Here is a 26,816-nt window from a genome sequence, read left to right as displayed (position 1 = left end):
GAAGACCACAGTTTCAACCACTCCTCTGTAAACTTCATAACTTCAGCCAGTGAAATGTGCACCAAATATATAGAAATAAAACTCTTCAATAATTTAAATTGTTAGAAAGTGAAACTATGCAAATTCTCGTCACACAACAGATAAAACAAAGGAGGAGTGTCTCTTTCTGGATAGGGGGAGGATGGAGGGGGTTGACAGTTAATATTAGCCACTGGTTAGCTTGCCTGCTAGCACAGGGAACACAACAGCATTTGCAAAGAAGTGAGCACTATCAGTTGACAGAACAGCCCATTTATATGTAACTCTTCATCACATCGTGTAATTTTTTTTATTTTGTTGTTTTTGCCCGACCAACAGATTTTTTTTGCCAAAAGGAGCGGCATCTATTGAAGTAACACAGGTAAAAGACCAAGTAAGAGAGAAGTGAAAGCAGGGTTGACAGGAGTGATGCGTGGGATGGTCCAGCCTTCATACCGCGGTGTCACTTGAGTCTATGTACAATACTACAGTGTGTAAAAGATGCATGCATGTTGACTGGAGGTGACCCTTCCAGTGGATTCTCTACACTAAGCCATTAACTGAACTCTCATATCAGAGCTCGCACTTTGTGACCCCTCGCTGTCGCCCGTCTTCTGACTCCCCCCCCGACCAACCTCTGATATGAGAAGAAAGATGCGACAGAAAGAATGAAATGCTGTTGGAAAATCGCCGACCACAAGTAATAAATTCACCTCTAATGATAATAGTTAAGACATGAATATACTGTAAAGTCTACAATGGAATGAAAGACCGTATCAACCCTGCTTTTCAGTGACAGAGAAAGGGAGTGTGAGCATTCTGCGTGTGTGTGTGTGTGTGTGTGTGTGTGTGTGTGTGTGTGTGTGTGTGTGTGTGTGTGTGTGTGTGTGTGTGTGTGTGTGTGTGTGTGTGTGTGTGTGTGTGTTTGAATGTGTGTCACAAAGAGAGAGAGAGAGAGAGAGAGTGAGAGAGAAAGAGAAGACGTGAGGGAAATGAGGCAGAGGACGGCTGAAGACAGGGAGAGCCCACGCTCACACTCCTCCCCCCCTCCCCTGTTTGTTTGTCATCTATTGTTTAAAGCACTGTTCAGACAGCCCCGGCCCACCTAACCGCAGGGCTCTGCCTCCGCTGAGCCTCCTTCATATCCTCCCCCTCCCCGGAACCCCTCCCCTCTCGGAAGCCCCCCTCTACCGCTCACTGCTCATCCTCCCCAAACACATCGTTCTGTTTGCGTTTCATGTTCTCAAAGTCAAAGTCGCTCCCGGTCATGCGTTTGTAGATATCCTTGATGTCGTTGCAGGTGGTCTCAAAGTGAGTGGTGGCATCGTAGGAGCTCGAGGCGAAGACCTGCAGAAGATAAAACACACAGACTGAGAATCTCCACCAGCAGGCCTGTGCACCTGCAGAGGTGCATCTTTACTTACGAACATAAGAAGAAAATATTTGCTTTCTTAAACAAAGTATTCAAAATAATGTCTAAGAACCAACAATCTAACAGTCATATTCAACTTTTTGGGGGTTTCATTTATCTATTCTCTCTATTTCTATTCTATCAAATCTATGTTTTTTAATAGAGTAAACTGAAATAACATGGTAAAGTCCATTCTCAATACTTTTTGAAAGCTATACTTACAGTACTTTTGGGGAAATAATGAATTTTACAACATTTAAAAGAGAAACAAGATTTGTTTTTGCTTTAGCTCAAGTTATCAATGCAAAATTAATACTCAAATATGTAAGAATGTATAAGTAATGCCAATCCTATTCAAAGACACATATTATTGTGTAGAGTGTGTGTGTGTGTGTGTGTGTGTGTGTGTGTGTGTGTGTGTGTGTGTGTGTGTGTGTGTGTGTGTGTGTGTGTGTGTGTGTGTGTGTGTGTGAAAATAGTCTTACCTGGCTTTCAGTACCGTCATCTGTAGGCTCATAAAGGTCACTAATAGCCACAAACCTGTTGAGAAAATATAAAGATGCACATTAATGGCTGAAGACTGGAGGAGAAAATATAGGAAGTTGGGCCTGATTTACTATGACTGTGCTTTCATTGTGATCAACTTAGAATAACACTGTGGGTGACATCAGGTACAAACAAGAACATTCAAATGACGATTTTGCATGCTTCAGACTGTTTACTTGACAACGAGCTGCTGAAAACTGTATTGCTTCTGTGTTTGTTTGCTGTTGTCGATCATGGAGCGATAAAATAGAACTCTGAGACCCGACCAGCACAAGAAAGTGGTATTGGATGTGTTGCTGGAGGAATATTGGACATTTACAGGTAAGTATAGTTTGATTTGGTTAAAAAAAGAATCACAATGTCAAAATTTGAAGTACACTTTTTTTTTTTTTATCCCATTTTTTTTAAGTGCCATTTTTGCTGCGTTAATATCAGCATTTCTTCATGTGGTAAAAACAGATGGAACTTGGAAACCAATCTTCACACACAGTAAATCTTATTGTTCGTAGATCGATTAACACAAACTCTCCCCAGGATTTGCAACACGCCCAATATTCCATATTCATAAATGAGGATTTCCACAGCAAAAGTGTCAATTTGCTCATCTTCAGCACACCCTATGGTTTTGATGAAGTCAAACCTCAAGCAGATCAGGCCCATGGCTGTAAACATGTTGCTTACTTTTGGTCGATGGGCTCCAGCAGCTCCAGTGCAGGCTCAATCTCGGCTTCGGGTTCACTGGTTTCCACCGTGGTGCTGACGATGGCAATGTATTTCCCCTGGGCTGCCACGTTGTGAGCATAGGAGATCATGCACACGTAGATGTCTGGAGGGTTGTTGTTTTTTTGTTTTTTTTACATCAGGGGAAAAAACAAGGGATACATTTAAAACAGATCAAATAAATCTGCTTTTGCAGATTTAAGCTGTGAAGAACACAACGCTGATATGCCATTTTATCTGCTTGTGTAAACAGGCGTTTGTATACACAGGAGTCATACTAGCATTCACGTGGAGTCATGTTTCTGGCCATCTGTTGCACTTCCTGTATTCACTCGCTGTGTCCCCATTAACTCCTGAGGAAAGCATTCAGCTCCGTAGCTGCTAATGTCTGCTCACAATTCACCACGTTTCATTCCAAGTTTGCGCAATGTCCATTTTCTTAAAGGGAAAGTACACACAGTGAGTGTTTAACAGCTGCATGTTGCTACTCTGACAGTTCTGGGTGTGAAACAGATTTGATTTATTCTTCACACAGAGACATATTGATTATTTAAGAGTTTAAAATAAGTAATAGTGTGTTGCTCTTTACCATGAAACCTCAGTTCTTATATTCATGGTCTAGTCAAACAAGTTTAGATATGCAAAATACTAGATCTTCAGGTCTCACCGTGTCCATAACGAAAGACCAGAGTTGCATTCATTTGAATGTCATTAAAAAGTTTTTCATCACTGTTTTGTGCAAACATAATAAATGATTTGAAAGGTTTTTAGAGTGTGTTTTAAATCGTAAAAGTGATAATCATGGCCACAAGTTAAGGAAAAAAGTTGTCTTTTTAAATATTTTTATATATTTAGATAAAATTATGAATAAAATAATATATGTTTGAGATATTTCAGCTAATATGTAAGAAAACTATATCACAATTTCAGAATATTTAATCAAATAAATTGTGGTTAAAAGGAACTTTTCCCTTGTAACCTGCTTTTTTTGTTGTTGTTTTTTTATATTACCTGTTTGAGTAGTTTACTCAGGATTAAAATCAAGGACTTTTCAGAGAAGGACTACAGTCACAACAGATCTGCAGTGAAAGAAAGAAAGAAGCTCACCTGAGTTACGATTAACCTGATTCTGAGGAATGATGATCTGGCAGGAGTTGGCGTCATTAGTGTTTTTGATGGGGTGGCTGAGGATGCAGATCACGCGGATCACCTGCCCCGCCTTGCGGACGCGGTCCGGGATGTAGCTGGGGTCACAGATGAGCTGCTTGCAACGGGCCACCTGCAGTGAGAACCAAACACCACATGGACAAGCAGCAGGTCAGAGGATTTCTGTTCCTACTTCCTGTTTATTAACACGCGCGGGTGATTGAAGTCATTGTCCAACTGCGAGGATGGATTTCTTCAAGGTTTGAATGATGCAACTACTTATCCCTTACTGATTTGCTATTTCAATTACACTCTTATCTGTAGATTTCCTCTTTATAAATATTGTTTTAATAAAGGAATTAGAGGTCAATATGACTAAATGTCTGGATGAGCAGGCTCAGCTTGAAGCTACGATAACGAGCCCAGTGTGAAACAAGTCCACACTGGGCTTAAGGCGTTTCTGTGTTAACTTAGATTTTTTTTTGCTGATGGGCGCTTCTGTTTTCATCCCGCATTTATTTCTCCCACAGTGGGGCGCATTCAGTCATCACTGAAGCTCAGTAGGTTAAATAAAATATACAAATATACAAGGTTGCATTGTTATATTGCACTTCAACAAAATATGACCAAATTTAGTTTTAAAATTTTTATATTCCTGTAAGTTAAGCAACAGCACCCTCCCGTGGCCCAGCATACTAACTATATAGTCAGTGTCTCCACTGCTGCAGTATAAACGCACCAACTCTTTTTCTTAATGGATTAGGTTTTGTCACATGAAACTTTGTTGCATAAACAGTGCTTAAGAGCCAAGGTGCAAAGATTATAATCCTAGGTCAACGTTTTTTTTTTCTTTTAATATTTGCAACTAGACTCGCATCAAGGGTGTGTATGTGTGTGTGTAAAGTAAGTAAATAGTGATTTCAATTGTGATAATTAGAGGCTCAAATGAATAAAACACAAAAAAAGTTGATATTATGAAATACTCATTCATGATATATAACCTAAAGTTAATATGGATGAAGAATGTTATGTTCAGCTTACGTGTAAATATATAAAGCATATGCACGTTTCAGGTTATAAACTCAATCATGGAGAAAATTAACCTTTCTGTTGAATTCATTATTTTTTTTTATAAGTATTTGTGATCACCGTGGACAAATCCGTTTAAATGTTGTTTTGTTTTGGGTTTTCTTTATACTGAACAAGTACAATAATAAAGTATTTGTATTTATGCATGAGTTTCTATGGCCTTTACTGCCTGTAACAAAGTTTTCTTTATTTCTGTAGTGCCATTTTTCTCTGAAACAGCCTTTGTTTCCGGTAAATAAATGTTAGAAGATGGAGTCCATGTCCCACTAACAGTATTCAAAATTTTTTACAGCAGCTGTTTTATTCCGTGAGTTTTATTATCTTTATTGGACAAAGTAAAAATAATTTCTTCATAAGGGCTCGTCTAATATTCAGACTAATATACAAAATAATATATAATACACACAGTACACCTTGGAGCTCTGATGGCCTCACTCCAGTTTATCAGAACTAAACGAAGTATCAGGTATTTTAATGAAAATCCTGTTTTTTCACAGCCATCCTGCAGCCTTGACAGACTTGCATAACCGTGGATGGATGAATAAGAAGAGTCTCACCTCGCCCTCAGACTTCACTCCGATCACATGGCCTCCTTCCATCACAATCTCATCCACTGGTTTGTTCAGCATGTATGTTCCTCCATAGATCGCGCTCAACCTGAGAAGATCCAAGTGATAAATGATAGATTAGGGCACATTTTCATTATTTACCACTGACTTAATATATATTTTTTTTAATTCTCATTTTTTTTATGCTGCTCCCATTTTCCCCCACCAAATAATGACTACGGTGGTTGAGATAGGTTCAAGTCTAATTACCAGTGTATCAGAGGACCAAACAATGTTAATGAATCTCAGACATAAGTAACAAAAAGTATGGAAATACCGGGCAAATCCCTGCGGCAGTTCCCCCAGACCATACAGGGGGTAGAGGTAGGGGCTCTTTCCATATCGTGCCAGAGATTCACTGTAGAGTTTGATACGATTGATTGTTTCCAAACAGGGAACATCCAGATAGCTGAAAGTAAAAAGAGAGAGAAAATTACACTTCTGAGTTGATCAGAGTCGATACAAAGATATATATGCAAGGAAGTTCATTAAAAATAATAATTTACATATCAGCATGAATGCTGATTTAATCTCCATAAGGTGAAAAAAAACCCAATTGAAGCTATCAAATACTTCCAAGTTTATTTAGCTTGAGCTTGTGGTGCTAGTTTACTCGTTTATCTTTTCAGTTGACGTATTCAAAAATTAGCCACCATCAATAAAAACAAAATGGAAAGATGTAAATAGTGGTACAAAATCAACAGAATAATATTTTATATATAAATACAATAGCTTCACCAAGTGGAAGGAGTAGCTTATCAAAACCTATTCACATACTGCTTTTTTTATTTATTTATTTTTTTAAGAAAAGACTCATATTAACCAGAAACCAGAAACTCATTTCACCCTGGGGATACACAAAAGCAGATGATGCTTAACACTGTGTTTGTGCTCTTACTCGTCCGTCCTGTAGAGGGCCAGGGCGTGGCCAGTGAAGTCGATGACATCCTGGCCAAGGTCAAACTTCTTGTAAACGTCCCTCATCGTTGTAGTTTTGGGATCCACACCCTCAAAGGTCTTGGGGTCATTTTCGTCAAAATTGGCCACAAAGACTAAAAACTTGCGAAACCTCCGCTTCTCAAACATTCCCATCAGATCTGGAAAATGAACCAAGCGCGTCACGAAGAGAAATCTCTTTGAATTCATCAACGTTAATTCATCAAAGTTTCTACTCCTGATATCTTGACTTTTAAAATGCGATGCGACATTTAGTGCGGTGGCTTACTTGAAGCAAGTGCCTCGGTCTCAGTCGACGGCACCTTGTAGATCTTTCCTCCTTTGTAGACGAAGCTTCCTTCCACTACTTTAAAGTCCAGGTACCGGGTCACTTCTGTGTATAGCAGCATCTTCACCAGCTGGCCTGCAATCACACAAAACCTTTAACAGGAATTCTCATTGCAATATAAACGATTTCTCATTACTTGGAGCCGAGCTGGCGAAGGTATGTGGAAATACAATTGCCGGTTAAACTTTATGTACTTAAGTAAATACATTTTTAAACGTATTTATTCACTTTTTTTTTAATAATTTGCTCCTTCTCCTAATTGGTCAGTACTTGAAGCTTGAATTTGTTTAACTGCTACTGATAGCTGTTTCGATCTTGTCACTGTAACTGAATTGTGGTCAGAGAGATGATGGCAGTAAGAAAAGTAAAAAAAAAAAAATAATATTTAAATGTAGGGAAGAAAAGTTACAATGTGTTAAAACAAGGAATAATACAAACTGCTATCTATGTATGTACATTGGTTCTATTCTAATAATTCCTTAACATGCAGAATCAGTGACTGATAGCTGACCATTAGCCATCAGAAACTTGGGGATCAGGTCCACATTCCAGTCCCTTCCTCTGCCCATTGACTCAGGCGGGCTATCTGGGAGAGTGAAGCGCTTGTACACCTGAGGAAAACGAGAGGACAGAGAAAGGTGCACATTAAATCTGTGAGGCTCAAGCCATCTGAAGCATTATTGAGGAAAGGGCAGTTAGCAAATGAAGACAATAAAAGAGCTGCTGATGACACTGGATACATCAAAGGGCATAATAAAAATATTGATTGGGTTTGCAGCTCCTGTGGGGAAATTACCTCCTCCAGGGGTGTAATGGAAGAACTCTCCCCACCGTAGTAGGGGTTCCTGTCCATGTGCAGAACCTTTTTTCCATTCACGGACATGATCCCGGACAGAATACATTCCTGTGTGCACGAGATAAAAACACCCATCATCAGTGATCTGATATGAAATTCATATTAAAATGCACATCAAGTCAAACTGGCAAAAAAAAAATACAAGAAGACAGGCATTTAATACAACAAATCAGCAAATGTTTACAACAGTCACCTTGCAATATGATTATCCCCAGTTTGAACCAGACCCTTCGGAGCCTTTCTGTTTGGACTTTGCATGTTCAGTCCAAAAACATATATTTATGGTGAACTCTCTGCCCATAGGTATGAATGTGATTATGCAGGCAAAGTGTGTTTTCTGTGTCCAGGGTGTAACCTTCAACCACAACCGCAGCCAGCTGGGATCAGTTCCAGCCCCCCTGTGACCCTGAATTGGATCAAGCAGTGTGGAAGAAGGAAGGCTGGACAGATACACCTCAGCATGCCCCGTCACGCCTATTTGCACTGCACTACACATGCAGTCTCAGGATACAACGGGCCATAAATGAAGGCTGTAATGTTCAAACTTTATTGAAACACGTGGATTCATGATGGCGAATGCAGTTTAGACATTTTTGGTGGCATTTAGTTTTTGGACAATAAGAAAAGAAAATGCCAGTTTGGAGATTTTGACAGGAGGCTGCAGGGGACGAATTAATGGTGTGCGCATGCGCCACTCGATCGCGCTATCCACTTATAACTACAACAATAATAATAATAATAATAATAATAATAATGTGGAACAATGACACCCTAAACAGAAGGAACCCATTGTGTAATAACCACAGGATATTCGCAAAACCTCACATAAAAAACTAAGAAATAAAGTGGCCCGAGATCTGTTTCTGCTGCACTGGGTGTGACAAGTGAAGGTAGATGCAGAGAGAGTCGCGGCAATGAAAGGCTCAGTCAGTCATACAGTGTAATAAAACCACGCTCGGGCCTGCGCCAGCCAACCACAGGATGAAGGCCTGTCTATGCACAGAGGACCATGACACCCTGTAGGGTTACGCCTAAAAGACGCTACAGGGTGTAACACAACACTGAGCCGGCTGTGAGGCTGGAAAAAAAAGAAAAATGATATGAATACGTCCTGGTGCGCTTGGCTGCCTCTTGCATTGCGCAGGCCGCTCGGTTAGTACAATTAAACCAACATTACCAAAGCGCATTTCTTATGATTTCCTAATGCCATCCAGGCGCACAGGGATGCAGGAGGCTTTCACTTCTGGGCGAGGATGGGAGGGTTTGCGGGCCTGTGGCGCCACTCGGACTATCGTTTCTGACTCCAAACGACCAATTTGCTCCATTTCTGCGTGCAGCAAACCAAGCTTGACTACTTACTGTGAGTCCGGTGCCCAAAACGATCACATCATATTCCTCATCCATGTTGTATCACCGCCTCTCCCGTCTCGCCCTCTTTTTTTACTGCCTTGAGAAATGAAGGGTGTTGAAGGAAATGATGCCAGTGAGTCCACACACCGGGGGTTTGTCTCCCTCTCTGTGTTTTCAAACGGCTCTTCAAAAGTTGAGCGTTGATTTATTAATCATTAGACATTAAAGGCCAGTGGAATAAACTGTCCACACTGTCACCGGCGAGGACGACCAAAGATGGCCCTGATCGCGCAGCGCCCCAGAACAGTGCCGCTGCGCGTCGGAAAATAGTGCGCATCCTCCGCCTCCTCGTCTTCTCTTTCCCATCTCGCCACACAATGGAGGTCGAACTGAAAGCCTCAGTGCGACCACAGGAGGCGGCGCACTGAGTCGGCTTCAACGAGCCAGTGATACGCACAGCGCTCAGATTTATTTCACAGCGTTTCAGGGAGTTTCATCTCTTGTTGCATCCCTTTGGGAACATTTAATGCGAGTGTTTTGGATGTTTTCCTTTCTTTCCTTCCTTCCCCGTTATAGGCGCAGCGCAGCGTTGCGTGGATGCGAGCTGTGGTATCCCTCCGCCTCCACAGCTGTGTGATGGGAGTAGCTTTCACTGAGCGCACGCAGGCCTCTCCATCCCAGACTCGTCAAAATCTTTTCATTTTACATTGCTTACGTACATGTATGACATTTCTTGATATTTATAGGAGGGCATCTGATCTGTACTATCTATGTTTGTATATTTAGATCAAAGAAAGTCCTCTATTTCATGGCATACTTAGCACTGTATCATATTGTTCATGACATTGTCCATGGCAGGATTTTTAATACGTTTACCTACTTAAATGTTTACTTTTTTTTTTTAATACTCAAATAAAAGTGCTCTTCTAAAAAGCTGCGAAAGGTATTTGTGACTTTTCAAAATCAATAGCAGACATTTGTTTCCATGTACCTTTTTGAAAGATATTGAAGATGAACAAAGGTTCCTTCGCATTGCACATGGTAAACAATTGTACTCTAATAGGATTTCAGTTACTTTGTCTGAATGGTCTAATAGATGAGTTAAAATTAACTTTGAAGTGCTGTTTAGTGTTACCTGTGTGATATGCTGCTGTCACTACAATTGTTAGCAGACATTTGATTCAGTTCATTTTCTCCTAGTTCTTCTTTGATGAGAGGTGGAGAGAGTATTTGTTGTATACTTTGTGGTATTTGTGTATTGTGTACATATAGCCTATCATTACTTTAAGTGTAAGATATTTATTTGATGCTGTCCTCGTGTAATACATTGAGAGGTTGCTGTGGCAGTGTAAAGTCTCAAAAAAAAAGCCCGTTGTGGTTTTTGAATGTCCAAGAACGATGCTGTTTTTGTTTTTAACCTTTTATTGGACCAGTAACCCTATAACATCCAGCTTTTTCTTATTTATTTAAAACCAACAGCTATCAGATCCCTTTATATATATATATACATATATAACACATTCTTTAACATGACAGTAGTATCATGTAGCAGTGAGGATAAGAAAGCTCGATTAAACTAAAATAAAAACGAAACGAAACGAAACTAAGCTAAGTCTTAAAATATACACAGGTGTTGAAGCTATCCATTTTGAAATTCTTCATTCGTGTTGCGGGTTAGATGTTAAAATAATGAAAACCAATAGGTCTAAAATATATCAGCACCAGGGACAGCTGCCAGGTCACACAATGAGGAACCACACAGTTTAAAAATGCACTATAAGAAAGAATATTTAAGACATCTGTCACCCACAATCAAAAATATGTTGTTTTGTTATCAATAACTGTGGTAGGTGCTCATATAAATTAAATTCCATCCGATTAAGGGGTCAGAAGAGGATGTCTTGTGGCCATATTGAGATAAATGTAATTATTGAAGGGTGTTTCACTAAATGAAAGCCATACCAGAATGGAGCAGAGGAGGTTAACATACAGCATGAGGGCTTTTGATATGCATCCATGAGCAGGTCAAGCAGTTAAAGAAACAGGAAGTCGTTTCTCTCACGAGCTCCGCGCACATGACAGTCAGCTGCTCCACGTCACGTGGTCAAAGAAGGCGGAAGACAGAAACGAAGATGGCAGGATCCAGCCGCTGGAGCCCGCGACATACTGGGGCTTTTATCGCCTTTTTCTTCTCATTACTAACTCCAGCCAGTGCCACAGCTCAAGTGCCTCTTCTTATGTGGTCCAGTGACGGGTAATACCTCATTTCGCACTTTATTAATCCAGATAAAGACGCACTTTATCCAGCAACTCGAGCTCGCAGTCGTGCATGCTAAAGCTAGCTGCTAACCGAGCTAAAATTCACATTTGTTGTTTACATTAAGATTTATGTTTATATTTCCACTCCGGACGTGCTTACTTCACGCAAATTAAAAATAACCAAAACTGTGTTATTAGACAAAGCTAAACCTTATTTCAAAACACTTCAGAATACATACATATCTTAAGACAAAAGTGCATCATTGAGCGATTAATTATTTCTGTTCTCATAACATTGGAATCCTATTGGAAAGAAACTATGGTTTTCTGACTGATGATAATACAAGGTCAGAGGAAGTGTTGTACAGCGTGTTGAGAATTACACTGAGACAGAATCTGTCTGTGTGATGCTAATGTGATATCAAATAGATGACAAGTTGTTGCCAGACATGAGTAACCGCATTATAATGTGTATTTCTTGTATGGGGAATTTCAATCTGACTGAATATTTTCCAACTGTGTGACAGTACAGAGCTGTGCCAGCTTTGGGATTTGACACTTTAAATGTGAATTCAGTGCTAACACACAAAGTTTACTTATCTGTAAGTACTTTATTTCACAGTGTCTCTTTTTTTTTTTTTTAATCCATCGATTAAACCCATAAATAATCTAAATTCAGAATAACAAATGCCTTCAGTTTTTAGTTAATGTCATGGATGTAGAATTTATTGGCAAAGGAAGACCAGAGCAAACTCTCTTAAATGAAATAGAAGCGAGACAAGTTTTATCTTTCTTATGTTTGATGTTTATTATTTGAGTTGTATCCATAGTATGTTTTTATGTGATTGGGACTTAATTTACTCTAATGTCTTACTAAAGTGAACTGTTGAGCTTCATAAAAACAAAGTTTGATGTATTTCTTGCATTATTATAAATGAGATACCAAAGAGTGAAATTTATTTCTCGAGGGTAGAAGTGACTAAATACTTTTGCTGTACTATTTTACTCTTACTGGAATCATGTACATTTTTAAAATGGGTGTCCAGTTATACATTTTACATTTTAATTCCCTCATTGACGCATTAATATCAACAGTTTTTTTTTCACTGACATTCTCAAATTTGTGCCTATTAGAAACTTGTGAACGTTTTAAAACATGAAGTCTGACTTCTGTCTTGGAAGAGCCCGCGGCTGCATGGAGAAGCATCAGTAGCACTTTGACCTTGCAGTGAGATTTTGCCTTTATGGAATCTGCTTCAGGGACTTTTTGTGTGTAGAGTTTGCATGTTTTATCTGTACGTTCATGTGATTTCTCTGGGTTTCTTCTCAGAGGGCAAAAACCTTCATTTGAGGTTTAGTCACAAAAGTGTAAAATACGAGTAACAACAGTTGATGAAACAGACCAAACAAGGACTTGACCATGAAGAGAACTCTGCTTTTGAATTTGGCTGACAGTGAGCTGGATGGATGGCACCAAAAAGAAGGAATTTAATGTTTCCATTCGATGGCTTTAAATTTCTGAATAGAAATGGCTGTTTGCAATATTTCTCTTTTGTAACCTAAATGTGAGGTTCCACGATAAATCACAAATTCATGTTGATCACAATATATATGTAGCAAAAGGCTGACAGAAATGCTATAAAATACTGCAGTCACGTGCCACATGTCACCATATAGTCAAGTCAGATCAAACTCAGTCGTTAAATTGTTGGATTTAAAAGCATTATTTTAATATTGCATCATAATTGGTGGTAACAGAACAGAAACCAAAACAGAACAATGAAGGGAAAATGGCTAAAAACAAAGTCAACACGTGGCTCTGCTTCTGAAGTGCTGCTGGAAGAGAAAGATGACTTATTTGTGAATACAACTACAAAAACACATTTATTGGGATTCATAATGCGAATGCAGTATTTAACAACCATATTGCCTATCACATATTTAATATCTCGAGCATACGCGATTCTCATAAAACTGAACTGCAGCGCTGTTTGGTGAATGGATCACAAGTGTTTGTCTTTACCCTTCTTGTATGTTTAAGGTTACCACCGCTGGCCTCTCCCACCGCTGGTCACATAACTTCCATTGACCAGTTGACAGCCTACCTCACCGCCGCCTTCGGCTCCGGCTCACACACTGTGCTGCTTTTTCTGCAGGACAAGGTCGGTGCCTGGCACGTGAAAGCATTTCCTGCTCTGCAGTACACACACTGATTCCTCTAAACTATTTGTTTCTTTTTTTTAAATGTTCATCTGATAGAAAAGGTAGTCCTTGGATAAAAACGGGTAGTAATGAATCATGCTTAGTCGCACTGCAGTCCCATGTGACGCTGTGACAGTTTTCTCATTGGGGTGTGACAGTGAGCCTTTGCATTACTTCTCATTTCACAGTTCCTTGGTAACAGATTGTTCTTGGGGGTGTTTGTGTGTTAAATATATTTTATTGTGTCTGATCAGAAGAGTTCATTGGTGCTTTTATTTGCTCCATATAGTGAAATAATTGTCTTTTGTTCAGTTAAGCAAAGAGGACTTCACAGTATTTGGTGGCGTGTTCGGAAACGAGCAGGATAATGCTTTTAAAAACCTGGAGGTGAGTGTTTACATGTTGCACAGAAGTCATGAAGGTGATTTTTTTTTTCTTTTTGCCACATGAATTGAGACTAGTGCTTCTTTTTTGGCCCATTCAGTCTGCATTGCAGTCCTCTTCCTCGTCTGTGACACTCCCTGCTCTGGAGTGGTCGGGCTCCTCCGCCGTCCTGACTCTGCTGCAGGAGAAGCTCGGGGTTTCTCCTCTGCTGGTCGACGCAGACACTCTGTCACACCTGAGCATCAATGCATCCGCCAGCAATCTGCTGCTCATCAGCCTGCCTTATTGTACAGGGTGAGATTAGTTATCATTTCTGAATATCTGAAGGATTCGTTTGTCTGGTTTGAACTTGTCATACAGACTTAATCTTTTTTTTTTCTTTCTTTTCTGTCATTTCATAGATTGCAGAAGTCATGCAAAGAAGCTCTGCGGGACAATGGTACGTTTCAACTCGGCTCAAGAGAAATTATTAAATTGGAATGTTTTCAACTGAATCCTGAAAGATTTCAGTTCAATCAATTTTTGTTTATGTAACACTGAACAGTATATGCAACTTAAAGTGCTTTTGCAGGTGATTGAAGAAACACTAAAAGAAAACAGTCATTGCATACAGATAAATCTATTGTGTAGTCTTACCTCTGATACTATTCAACATTTTGATTTTGACTTACATTAGGTCCTTAATGTGTCTCTTTTAGGAAATGTATATTAGTTTAAATTCCATTTATTAAATGTTATCATGATTTTGGGGGGGGGGGACTTAAAGGGATGTAGACATACTGGGAAAAACATACACCTTCTATGATTGTCAGTCAGTACACAAAGTTATTCAGGGTTGTATTTCTTTATACATTGTTGTTACTTGAGTAGTTACGAGTGAGTTAAGCTTTTTTTTTTTACCATTATTGTGATTTGGTGAAATGAGGGATACTTCAGTTCACTTTCAGCAACGTTCATGTTCTCTGAATGCAACACTTCTATAATATAATACAGTACAGACATTTTTTTTTAGGTTTCTTCTTTTTAAAACTGTGTTATGTGAACTTTACAGCCCTAATAAATTACATATAACTTGGATTTATTTATTTTTTGCTCACAGATGAGATCATCGGAAAAGTTCAGAGTATCATGAAAGACAAAGATGTGCGATACACTGCGATATATACAGGACTCCAGCCGTCACGAGTAAGACATTAATTATCACCAAACCACATTCATATAAACATGACGTATAAACGTAGTCCTCTTGTTTTTAAGAGAATCATTTGGGTTTGTTCTTGCAGGTGATTCCAGAGACGCTGGAGATGCATCAGCCGGCGGGCCGGTCCTTGTTACAATCAACACAAGAGCCAGTGAAGCCCCCCGTCATTTTTTATAACGGCAGCACTCCTTGCATAATGCTGTGGGCTGAGAAACTCTCCGTCAGCTTCTCGGGCTCATCCAATTGGATCGACCTCGTGACAGACAATGTCCCTTTGACCGGCTCCCAGTGCAACAGCACAAACTCACTGTGAGACAAGCATCGGTTGTATTGTTGGAAAGAACTTTGCCTTTTGGCGAAAACTTAATATTAATTTTAAGTGTTTTTATTTCCTCACTTTACAATTCAGGCTTGTCATGAGTTTTCCAAGGGGCATCACATTACGGTAAGGCAATAATTAGCTTATTTTAACCAATTGTTCACAAACCCTAAAATTCTATCAGTCTTTCACATATATTACACTTGTAGAACATTTGCCTTTTTTTTTCCCTCTTGCTCTTAAACTGGAGACAACTTTAAGACTCATCTCAAACTGTCGCTACATTTTCTGTTGCTTCCGCAGACGTGTCTTCCTGCTTTCACCTGTTAACTAGTCGTAACGTTAACAATTTGTGAAGCTAATTTTATATTAAGTAAGCATCGTGTAAAGATCAAATATCAATGTTAATGTTTAATTGAAGTAACAAGTGCTATTTCTAATTTCTTTATAGATTTAGAAACAATAGTAGCTGATCGAGCAGTGATGCAGTAGTGAAAGCTCCATTATTGCTTTGGAGTATTTAATCTGAAACCATGCACTATTAAAAAATCCTTTTCATCAAACCAAAGCTGTTTAAACTTCAAAAGTCTGACACAACCTGAACACACCATTAGAGTTGGTGGAAATGTAAAGAAGAGTCGTAACTCGTGTATCAGTTCAAAATTCTCAGGTGAAATAGAGTTAAAAAGTTGCTTTAGGGGAAGTATTTTAATCTCATCTGATCATTGAGCCCAAACTAAATGATAAAACACTGAACATGCACAAATGTAACGTGCCATGTGATCTTGATCTCTTGTCTTTTTTTTTTTAACGCTCCCACTTGAAGCTCCCAGAGTTGAGTATTTAAATGTCCACTCACAGGTGTGAGCAACATCTTCAGTGTTTACTGTTACATTTATCGCTGTGCAATAATGAATGTATCTTAATCAGGTGTGGTGTCTTTGTTGACCTCCAGTTTTGCCATGAGTCAGAGGTTCTACTCCGTGTCTGCACGGAACTGGTTCAGCCTGGACTCTGTGCAGCTGGATGCAAACGGAACCACGGCCACGTATTTGGGGAACCGCGACATCTACGCCCCTGCCGAGTATTCCTTCCACTGTCAGTCTGTCAACAACTTCCAGGACGCCCTGCTCGTCCCGAGTGAAACGGAGACGGCCCAATTGAACTGGAGGCTCAGTTTTGACGACTTCCAGGTTCAGTGCCGAATGTTCCTTCCTGCCACTCCTGCACTTTTCAGCGTTTGAATTATTTGCTCCGTTGCGATTATTCATGCCAATGCTCTGTGCTTCCTTTGTACAGATCCAAGGCTTTGGTTTGTCCAACGGGACAAACTTCTCCTACGCCAATGACTGTGCGGGCTTCTTCACTGCAGGCATCTGGATGGGGCTGCTCACCTCACTGCTCATGCTGCTCATCCTGGTGTACGGCTTACACATGATCATGCAGGTGAACACCATGGATCGCTTCGATGACCCCAAGGGGCCATCGATCTCTGTGCCTCAGACAGAGTGAAGGAACACACACACGCACACACTCCTCAGTCATTCAGAGCCTCTGATCAGATCATCTGATATGTTCTTCCTTCTTTCCCTTCATAACTACAAGTGCCAAAAATTGATGCAATTTATTTTTTGTGCCACTTTGCTGGCCGTGCACAGTCGATGCATTGAAAGAAGTCGTTTGTACTCTTCCCCGAGTTCCTCCTTCTCTAACATGAATGTGATCACTGAATGCTGTAGGACCTTGTCAAACCTCAATCCCGATTGTTTTTATTTCCTCTCCGACTTAACTGTAAAGAAAGAAGTGCCTTTGTGTGATACTTCCTGTGTGGATTTAGTTCTGCTGTCGCTTACTGTGGTTCAATCGTGTCTGCCACTGAAAAGTTTCCTTTACAAGTAATTTATTGATGTAAAAACTTTTTTTATGCCTTACTTGTCTTCAAACATTTACTTTTTGATTCAGAGTCCACAGTTTTGCCTTTGCCTAAATGTGCAGTTGCAATTACATGTACAGCATGTTGTCTGTAACTGAAAATAAAGAAATCTATAAGTTATGTGTTGTCTTAACTCCATGTGTTTGGGGAAAATGTGCTAATTATTTGTGAACAGGTTTCTTCATATCTTGTTAGAAAGTGCTTGTCACATCTCAGATGTTTTTTTAAGTTTTAGTTGACTTTCTATTGATGACCAGGAGGTTGGGTACTGTTTAAACATTACATTCATGACACAGGAAAATGTACTTTTGTCTATGTACTATTGTCATTTAAAAAGACCCTCTGTAAAAGTAGACATTTTTAGTATATGAATGTACATTGTTAAAATCCTCATAGGAAGTAACATCATATTGTGTCCTTGTGCATTTGTGAAACTGGGAATTCAGAAGTAACCCAAATTTGTAATGAGACTAAGTGGTATGTTGGTATGACAAAAAGGAAAAAATACCCATGAAAAATATTTAAGTTGACACCATGATTGTAAGGGAAATGACAAACTCAGAAAATATCTGGACTTCATTGGATTTAGTTAGCAGCACAACGTGCAAAATTTGCATAGGGGTATCAATCATATCGTTTGTACTGGCTTCACAGAAATTACTTAATTTGTGTTGGCTAATATTAGTGGTGTTAACCTTATTTGTCTTTTATTTGCGGAGCTGTTTGTTATTGTCGTGTTGCCGTGTATTTGGGTGACTCAAGTTCCCAGCTACTGTGAACGCAGCACGAGTCAGCCACTTGGTTGTCATAGTGACAAGACTCAGACTATCGCAGCCGGTGGAGAGGAAGCTAAGTGACTAAGCTAGGATTTTTTTTAGTTATATATTTAAATATATATATATTTTTTGCCTGCCAAATAGTAACTTCCCGAATGTCTGCAGCTGCGGCTCATAAAGTAGCTTTTGGCAGCTCCAAGGAGAGGACATTATTTCCCCTCCATTGCGGCTCAGACCGGCTGGGAATCAAAATGCGGCGAGAGCACGCGCCGCACCTGGGCCCTGGTTGTTATGATAACCAAGAGGTATGCACTGAGTTATAAGTTTACATCCAGAAGAACAATGTTTAATCTTTTCTGATATGTTCCTTGTCTTTTGTGTTGCTCCCAGTATGGCACCATACTTTATAACATGCAGAAGACGCCACAGAGTAAGAAAGGATATAGTCTCTCTGCACGAACTGCTGCACGATTTCCAGCTTTAAACAAGGTTTGTGCTACAAAACAAAACAAAAAAAGCAGCTCCCCAATCCGTTACTTATCAACATCTGCCTTTTTATTGAATTCTAAAAACTATTAACATTTGTATTCACTTATATTTAAAATAATTATATATATTATATATATATATATAATAAAAACAAAATAGGGTTCTCCTATTAGAGGGCAGAAAAAAAATCCCTGCCGCAAATAAAAAACAAAACACTAATAATGTAGAAATAAAATAACATTATTATTAAATTAATCTGGAAGCCTTCTGCTACAAGGTCATATAAGACATTTTATATTCTCCAAACACAGTTTGGAGAATATAAAATTCCCAGTCCAACAAAAATCAGTCTCTAAATACTAGAATCCACTTGCCACACTTTGGTGTCTGTGACAATCTTCTGCAGTATATCAACATAAAATTTTTTTTTTTTAAAGGAGAAGACAGAAAAAAATAACCCTAAGGTTTTGAACACAACAGAATCATTGTTTGTATTTCTGAGTTTGATATGTGTCCCTTTAGTCATTTTATGTTTGCTGTAATTTTCAAGCTTTCTTCTTAGTTTTTCTGTCACCTAGTGGTAGTTTTGAGTTATTTGAGACAGTTTTGACAATTTTGTCCCCAGTACATGTGTCCAATAAGCTTAAACAGTGATCCATCCATTTCTTTACTTGGGAATCCGTTTTCAATATGACAAGAGCATAATCTTTTTTGTAATCCAACATTTGCATCATAAAAATATAAACCATAAAGTAAGTAAATACCTGATCATTTTGTGTTGCTCTCTTCCTCACCATTTATAACCCATCAGAAAGTGACTCCCTCACCGCAGCAGTACCAGAAAGATCAGAGCAAGTGTGAAGTCTCTTCTCCTGGCAAAGCTCCTTTCAACTCAACCACCTCCAGATTCAAAAGCCAAACTGAAAACAATCCGGGGTGAGATAAACATACACGTAGCTGGAGTCTTAACTTTGCTGAACTCGGCTCACACGAAACACTGTGTGGCACAGGCCCGGGACGTACTCTCAGGATGGCGCCACAAACCGGAGGGTGAGCTGGCCCATGTGCTTTGGAAGGCCGGACTGGACCTCTCTGCCTCAGCTGGAGACGAAGTCACTCAGGGTGAAGGTGAGTGAGGAGGGCAGATGTTTTAAATACCGCCAACTCCTTATTTATAAGCCAAGAAAGTTATAATCCTAGTTCTTAGAAGAAAAAAATGCATCATCCAGCAAGACATTTGTATTTTGTCCAATTAATTCAGAATTATTGCATTTGGCAGGCTGTAACCACTCATTGTCTTTTTTCCCCCCCCTCAGCTCGCCAGTGAACAAGAGTTCATCAAGCAAAGGAACAGGGTGGCTTACCTGAGTCTGTACTATTAACGGAAGCTGTTTGAACAAAAACCCAACACACGCTCAGTAAAAACAAACACTGAACTTGTCAAAGTTTTAACAAAAAAGAAAGAAATATGTCTTTATTCACAAATTGACTTGAGTCTCATCTGATCAGTCTGTTACACGCAGGATGTCGCTTACAAAAAAAATGATATTTTACACAAAAGTGAGTGCTTTCTGGGTGAGGAAAAGTGAACACCACAAAACAATCAGTCATCAGGTGAAAGTCAGCCGTTCTCCTGGTCCCGGTCGTGAGAAGAACGCACCGTTCCTGGACCGTGTTTTTCCCGGGCTGCAGAGGGCATCACTGACTGACCGACTGCTGGATGCACCAGCCAACGAGGGGGCAAGTGTGAGTCTGCTCATTTGGGCCGGTCCGCACTCATTTCTTCCTCCTCACTTTGGGCTTCTTGACCGGCCGGAGGTACGGGTTGTCGATCACATTGTCCTCGCTGGCCTTGGCGGATGGAACGACACTGCTTGGAGGAAGCATGGAGTTCTCTTTGTCGGCCCCTGGATCGTCCTGGACGGTGGAAAATAAACCGAATCAGAAGAAAGCAACACCAACAGAATAACTGAGACTGAGAACCACATCTCTGATGGTGTAGACCGCACAGCTGCTCTCCAGTCTAAGCTAGCATACTGATGTAAAGGAAATAACAATAGGAGGGGAGGAGCACAAAATTGCCTTATATGCGGACGATATTCTTGTGTTTTTTTCCTCCCCTCAGCAATCAGTTTCTGTAATTATGGATATTTTCAGTGAATTCAGTAACATATCTGGCTACAAAATAAATATTTGTAAATCTGAAGCGATGCTACTGGGAGCCTTAGATACTACAGACGTCCAGGAGAACTTTCTTTTCAAATGTTTGGGTTCTGCCTTTGCGTACTTGGGAATAAGGGAGTCAGATCAGACCTAACAGATCTACAAAAATTGTATTTTGTCCCAATCAGTTAAAAGACACGTGGAGTGCCGACAGAATCTGCCCCTGGTTGGTAGAATCATGTGCTCCCTCTGCTCTTATACCCGCTGCAAATGCTCCCGTCATGTATAATCAAAGAAAATTAACCTCGGAGTCTTAGAGAAGGCTTTTTCCAAATGTATCTGGCAAGGCAGAGAAACAAAGCAGAAGCATACAATATTGCAATTATCTACGAGTGGCCTTTTTATGCCTAATATGTTATTTTATCTGGGCCTGTCATGCACGCCACCTCTGGCCTTGGCTACAATGATATATTAAGAAAGAGGCCTGTATTGATTCTTGTGCTCGCCCCCCCCCCCCATTCCCCATGGACCTTAGTCAACATAATCTTATTATCTACAATAGCATGAGGATATGGCGCAATATAGCTCAATACCTCGGGAAGAGAAATGTGAAGTCCCTTCTTTCTCCTATAACCCAAAATCCTGACTTTCCTTTCACCACGACAAGGGAATTCATGTAATTTGCAATTTATTGAAAGAAAACAGTTTACTGTGCTTCCAACAACTGCAGGATACATTTAACACTCCCCCAAATAAGTGTATACGGCAAAACTGAGTCAAAACCCTCCCACCTTGTATCAATCTCTGGTAAAGAGGGATCTTAAATGTCCTCTCTCATGAAAGGCTACAAGCTGTGGTAAAGAGAAAAGACCAATTATTTTTAAGGTTTGTACACCTTTCCTGAATTATATACCTTCAGATATGAGAAATCTGCTATTGAGGGGAAGACTGTTTTTTTTAACGGAATAAATCTCCCCACTCAGGGACACGGCGTACAATGGGCTTTTGATGACTGGTTGTCCTGGAGACAAACTAGAATGCTCTTTTTAGTTTACTAAATCTCTTTTGTTCTCTCTCTCTCGCTCTTCATCTTAAAATGATTACTGTATTATTACTACTATTTTTATTATTGTTATTAGTTATTTTATTCTCATTGCGGTTAATTTGACTATATTTTGCATTTCTTCTTGTTTAAATGGGTTTAAATTAACGGTAACTGATGTGTTGGGGGCTTTGTTTCTGCATGTTGTATTTTCTCTTTGCATAAAAACAATAAAATGTGTTAAAAAGAAAAGAAGAGAGCAGTCAGTAGTTTGTTTGTTTTTTTCAGGCAAGCTACTGCACTGTACTTTTAACTTGACTGTATTATTTGAGACTGATGATGACCCCATTCATTAGTGAGCTGGAACATGGACACAACCGAAAGGTCTTTGCTCTGGACACAGCATTGTTTTGACCGTCGCAGATGAAAGTCGTGCAATTGTGGCGAAATCTTTGGTCGTGGCTTGAAATCCGTAGTTGTAGAGTTTGTTGTCGTGCTCGTAGGACCACAAACTGCCTGACATTGTCCGCTGATCACGTCCAATGCTTTACCATCGGCATCTGCTGCGACGAGCAACCAAGGGAAACAAAACTAGTCTTTTAGAGCACTGCTGGTGTCGTTTTGATCATTTTCGTCTTCGAGTCTCACGTCCACATTCTCCATCTACTTCCATCCCCAGTTTTTCCCATGAATTCAAGTGCACGAGTTACAATGGCTCAATTGTTGGTTCACTTTTTTGTTTTTCTCGAAGGCATCAGAGGCGTATACAAACAGGGTGAATCTTGAAATAAGCACAGGAGGTAACCTTCCAAGACCAGGAGATGAAAACATTGATCTTGTAATGTCCCCTGCACTAGACCTATGACACCAGCATGTGGGGAGATGTTTATAGGATATGTCGAATTGTCCCAAAATGTGAAATAAGCGAGTACTGCTGCTCTATTTTGCCGTCTGGCAGTTTCTGCTGAATCTGGTGTGTGGTACTGTAGAAGTCCACTCGTGACGAAGGTGCAAAGCTCAGATTCTCTGCATTTGGGTAGTTTTAGAATTTAGAGTTTTAGAACGACAAAAACAATCTTGATTTTAAAATGGGAATGAATTGAACTGAACTGACAGTGCTTTGCATTTTTGTCCTGTTAATCTAGTCTTTATAGAAATCCGATGGGAACTACATTGAGTTTTCAAGGAAATCCACTTGTAAACTTTGGTGGAAAAAAAAAGAAAAACAACACTGTTATGGATAATTACTACTCAGAAGAACCGAGCTGCTCTATTTCTGGAAAAACCCAGACACGACACCAGGATTTAATGCGCGTTAATTTGTGGCAGACGTTCTGCCACACAGTGAGAGTATGTGTGGTAGAAAAAAGGAGGATCGGATGATCTTTATGCTTATTTTCAGTTTGCATTTTCCACTCTTCGGATGTAGAATAGTGACAAATTACGGTTTAGATGAAAGAGTTGCTTAAAGTCAAGTTTGCGTTGCAATGAGAACAGTGACACTCCTTTGACCCTGTGTTGGGGTGTGGAGCTGCGAAGACATACCGTGATGTTTCCGGTCGTGTTCTCGCTGTCTGTCTGGTCATCCTGCTCGGAGGAGTCCGTCTCTTCCAGGGTTTGCAGCTCCAGCTCTGACGGCAGGAGGGCGCCGAGATACGGGATGGTGCTCGGACGAGCCGCGATCACTGGCGGTCACAGTCGCGGCATTAGAGCGCAAACACGCGCACACACATTTCATACCGGCTGCGTCGGGCACTCGTCACTCACGTGGGAAGGCAGTGATGTCGTCTTTGAAGAGGCTCTGAGTTTCTCCCGTTTTGGCCATGAAGCGTGTGAGCGCTCGCTCCACGTCTCTCCTCTGAGTGGCCGCCTTCTCTCTCACCACCTGGTAGTCTGACACAGGTTCTCTGAAGGTCTGCGGAGCGGCAAAGGAAATACAGCCATGACCAAACTTTATATTACTCGACACGGAGAGGCCAAGCTTTACACATCGAACAAACTTTATTATACTTGGTATTTGTGCTGTAAAAAAAAAAAAAGAAAGAAAAAACAAGGAAACGGTGGTAAACTAAGAGAGATTATGACAGGTCTAAAATATGTTAGGAAGACAAACAAAATGGGATAAAAAAATTTTTTTAATAAAAGGAGTAAGTGAAATTGTGACATAAAAGCATACATTTAGAAAATGTTAAAGTTGTTGGAAGGATTTAAGTCAGTGAAAATAACAAAATACTGAAAGAAAGGGACGTTTATAACTTTATTGACCAAAAGCCTTGCTGAAGAGGTGTCCAATACCTTTATTAAGTTGAAAGAAAAACACTTTTTAAAAACAAGGAACTGCGGAAGTTTCCAATTACAACGAGCAGAAAAACACGACGACGACACGTACAGTAAATTCTATGGACCTTTTGATATGTTGCACAGGTTCTACTGCTGGAAATATATACTTGAATTAAAAACCCAAATAGGAGGCGAGTTCAGGATTAGAAAGCGTCAGACTCACCGGTGTTTTGATGTAGGTGTGAGGGTCGGGGAACTCTGGGAAATGACCTGGGATGTGAGGCGGGTGTGTGCGTTTCTGTCCAGCTGACAGGGATTTGGGAGCGACTGGCGCATTCGTCACCGGAGCTGAAATTCACAAAATCCAAACACATCATAAACAGCAATTCCCATCATCTAGGGGGGGGGGGGGGGGGGGGGGGGGGGTCTTTGTTTTCTCGTAACGTTTACTTACGGGCAGTTATGACCATCCTCTGTGATCTTTTGGCATAAATGGGAAGAGTGTCAACATTGAAGCCTTCAGAGACAAAAACAGGATTGACCTTGAGTTAGCTTTAACTTCTGTTAGCTGCAGAGTTTATAATGCGTGTGATCATTGAGGTCTTACCCATTTCAATGAGCGCGACCACTGCGTCTGGCAGGGTGGGAACGCTCCTGGCTGTGTGTTCACAATACGCTTTAGCACATCGTCCTATTTCAGTGATATCTACAGGAAGAAGGAAGGAACAACGGTTATGTGTGCTGCTGCTTTTCTCGTCCAAAAAACACTCTGAGATTGAAGATTTTTTTTTTTTCTCCACATACAACTCTGCATCATCTCAGTGAGTGTTTCCACTGCCGCCTTCTCTGCACTCTCGAAGCCACACTCAGTCAGCAGGGCGCTGACGACCACCTGCAGCGTGCGGCGCCGGGCCAGGTAGTAATTCTCTGCAGGGCTGGTCGCTGCTTTACTGCCACTGCCACGCTGAGAGAAAAAACAACAACAAAGTATGCCCCATTAAACAAATTAGGAAACATAACTATCGACATCAGGTAACTGGCTCATATGAGTGCCAAAGAGACAAGACTAAAAACACACTTTAGTTGACAAAAACGTAAAGCTTCGGCGAGCTTAATATTGGAGATAACAAACAAAAAGCCAAGATACTGTTTGATAGATAGTCTTCCAACAAGAAGTTACAAGAAGTCATCTTTTTCTCAAAAAAGAAAAGAAAATGTTGAAAATGTGCAGGCGCAATTTACAGCTGGATGAAACCACACACACACACACACACACACACACACACACACACACACACACACACACACACACACACACACACACACACACACACACACACACACACACACACACACACACACACACACACACACACACACACACACACACACACACACACACACACACACACACACACACACACACACACACACGTCCTGTCCAGAAGATGTGCACAATGTATCAAACACAACAAAGCAAAACAACTAATCAAACATCAAACGTTGAACTGTGTTTAATATCACCTGACCTGTAGCTGAATAAAAGTATAAATACAAATGTTTTGCTTTCAGGTTGATAAGCAATGAAAAATCTGGATACTATCGTTTGTATGCCACTAAATAAAACACTCAATTGTATGGAAAAACTAGTTCTTTGTGGATAATGTTGTGGCGGATTATTGTAAACTGTGAATATTCATATGTTTACGGTGATGATTTATTCTCATTAAAGACACTAGTGCGAATTATTTAGGCTACAATGTGCAGACGCGAGCACCAGTTTTAGTTACAGAACGAGAGGTTAAACATAGGCATAGCTTAAGAAAGCTCACTATTCAGAGGATCAAAAACGTATTTTATTCGAGAACGTAGCAGTAATATGAAGCAATAAACCTTGTTTTGACATGATCCGCTCCACGGAGGAGCGTGAACATGCTAATCTAAACATGGTTAATCCACGACCAAGACGATTCCTCACCCCTCCTGCGTTCAGCGAACCCCCCGAGGAAACGGCAGGATCCGCCATCGCTGGTTATCTGGATTCTCTCCGTTTTGTAAACCGGATTAATCGAAGGGAAAACTTTATAAAGACAAGAAATGTCGAGCCGCTGTTCGTAAACACGGTTCAAGTGTGTGACATCATTTCCGCCACCAGAGAGGAAAATACGTCGTACTAGATTTTACACCGCTCCCTGGTGGCTGCATGGGAAATTACACCTAATGCATTCTTAACGTGGAGCGCGTCCATCTTTTTTGTCCTACAGGGCCGGTCCAGAATAAATATGCCGTGCATTCACACAACATTGACAGATATCAACATAAAACCATAGAAACACACACACCAACACACACATTCTTACAAGGACAGAAGATGAAGGCACATACCTGCATAATCGTATGGGCGTAGACATATGACTGCTTCATTTTCAGTAGGTTGGAAATGTTTCCTTGCCCTTACCAAAAAGAAGTATACTTCAAGTATGTAATATCAAGTTTACTTAAGTATACATAGTATACTCTACCAAGTATACTTATATTTGCACTAGAAGTTTACTTACAAGTATACTCCTTGGGACTAAATTGGCCCACTTGTAGTATACTACAAGTATACTTTAAAGTATACCAAAAGTATACTTAAAGTAATCTTTTAAGTTTACTTGTAGTGTACTTCTGATATGATTGAGTATACTTTTATCTTTGAAAGTACACTTTTCAGTATACTTAAAGTAATCTTTTAAG

At 40.1% G+C, this 26,816-nt stretch overlaps 4 protein-coding genes across 4 annotated transcripts; 2 read left to right on the top strand and 2 right to left on the bottom strand.

Annotated features, from left to right (window-relative positions):
- Positions 1–1,212: 1,212 nt before the first annotated feature.
- On the bottom strand, positions 1,213–9,274 carry gdi1 (GDP dissociation inhibitor 1; the record flags this gene model as incomplete). The annotated part of the gene is made up of 11 exons (XM_080497395.1): positions 9,039–9,274; positions 7,620–7,727; positions 7,335–7,434; positions 6,764–6,898; positions 6,437–6,635; positions 5,816–5,947; positions 5,488–5,587; positions 3,803–3,974; positions 2,657–2,801; positions 1,915–1,969; positions 1,213–1,365 (listed from the first exon to the last, which is right to left on the bottom strand). The coding sequence occupies exons 1-11, from the start codon at positions 9,081–9,083 to the stop codon at positions 1,213–1,215; spliced, it is 1,344 nt and encodes a 447-aa protein (XP_080353521.1). The 5' UTR covers positions 9,084–9,274.
- A 1,876-nt stretch (positions 9,275–11,150) lies between these two features.
- LOC308130026 (V-type proton ATPase subunit S1-like) lies at positions 11,151–17,431 on the top strand. Its single transcript, XM_080496199.1, has 10 exons — positions 11,151–11,283; positions 13,330–13,450; positions 13,803–13,877; positions 13,975–14,168; positions 14,276–14,313; positions 14,974–15,059; positions 15,158–15,384; positions 15,485–15,520; positions 16,350–16,587; positions 16,694–17,431. The coding sequence occupies exons 1-10, from the start codon at positions 11,162–11,164 to the stop codon at positions 16,904–16,906; spliced, it is 1,350 nt and encodes a 449-aa protein (XP_080352325.1). The 5' UTR covers positions 11,151–11,161; the 3' UTR covers positions 16,907–17,431.
- An 827-nt stretch (positions 17,432–18,258) lies between these two features.
- Positions 18,259–19,974, top strand: LOC308130482 (ciliary microtubule-associated protein 3; the record flags this gene model as incomplete). The annotated part of the gene is made up of 5 exons (XM_080496885.1): positions 18,259–18,408; positions 18,494–18,592; positions 19,404–19,528; positions 19,603–19,720; positions 19,909–19,974. The coding sequence occupies 5 exons, from the start codon at positions 18,259–18,261 to the stop codon at positions 19,972–19,974; spliced, it is 558 nt and encodes a 185-aa protein (XP_080353011.1).
- Positions 19,975–20,094: 120 nt separating this feature from the next.
- Positions 20,095–26,197, bottom strand: taf8 (TAF8 RNA polymerase II, TATA box binding protein (TBP)-associated factor). The gene is made up of 8 exons (XM_080497030.1): positions 26,056–26,197; positions 24,882–25,041; positions 24,685–24,783; positions 24,532–24,594; positions 24,301–24,425; positions 23,565–23,712; positions 23,343–23,482; positions 20,095–20,509 (listed from the first exon to the last, which is right to left on the bottom strand). The coding sequence occupies exons 1-8, from the start codon at positions 26,101–26,103 to the stop codon at positions 20,369–20,371; spliced, it is 924 nt and encodes a 307-aa protein (XP_080353156.1). The 5' UTR covers positions 26,104–26,197; the 3' UTR covers positions 20,095–20,368.
- Positions 26,198–26,816: the final 619 nt, after the last annotated feature.

Source organism: Blennius ocellaris (genome assembly GCF_963422515.1).
Source record: "Blennius ocellaris genome assembly, chromosome: 5".
Lineage (NCBI taxonomy): Eukaryota > Metazoa > Chordata > Actinopteri > Blenniiformes > Blenniidae > Blennius > Blennius ocellaris.
The sequence above is the reverse complement of the archived record's forward strand: the minus strand, read 5'-3'. Positions and strand labels throughout refer to the sequence as shown.

Coding starts and splice junctions, on each gene's coding strand:
- LOC308130026 (XM_080496199.1), top strand. CDS start 11,162: ATGGCAGGATCCAGCCGCTGGAGCCCGCGACATACTGGGGCTTTTATC. Junction 14,314..14,973: donor AGAAGCTCTGCGGGACAATG/GTACGTTTCAAC, acceptor TTTTGCTCACAG/ATGAGATCATCGGAAAAGTT. Junction 15,385..15,484: donor TGCAACAGCACAAACTCACT/GTGAGACAAGCA, acceptor TTTACAATTCAG/GCTTGTCATGAGTTTTCCAA.
- taf8 (XM_080497030.1), bottom strand. CDS start 26,103: ATGGCGGATCCTGCCGTTTCCTCGGGGGGTTCGCTGAACGCAGGAGGG. Junction 25,042..26,055: donor GTTCGCTGAACGCAGGAGGG/GTGAGGAATCGT, acceptor TTTTTCTCTCAG/CGTGGCAGTGGCAGTAAAGC. Junction 23,483..23,564: donor CGACATCACTGCCTTCCCAC/GTGAGTGACGAG, acceptor TGTGACCGCCAG/TGATCGCGGCTCGTCCGAGC.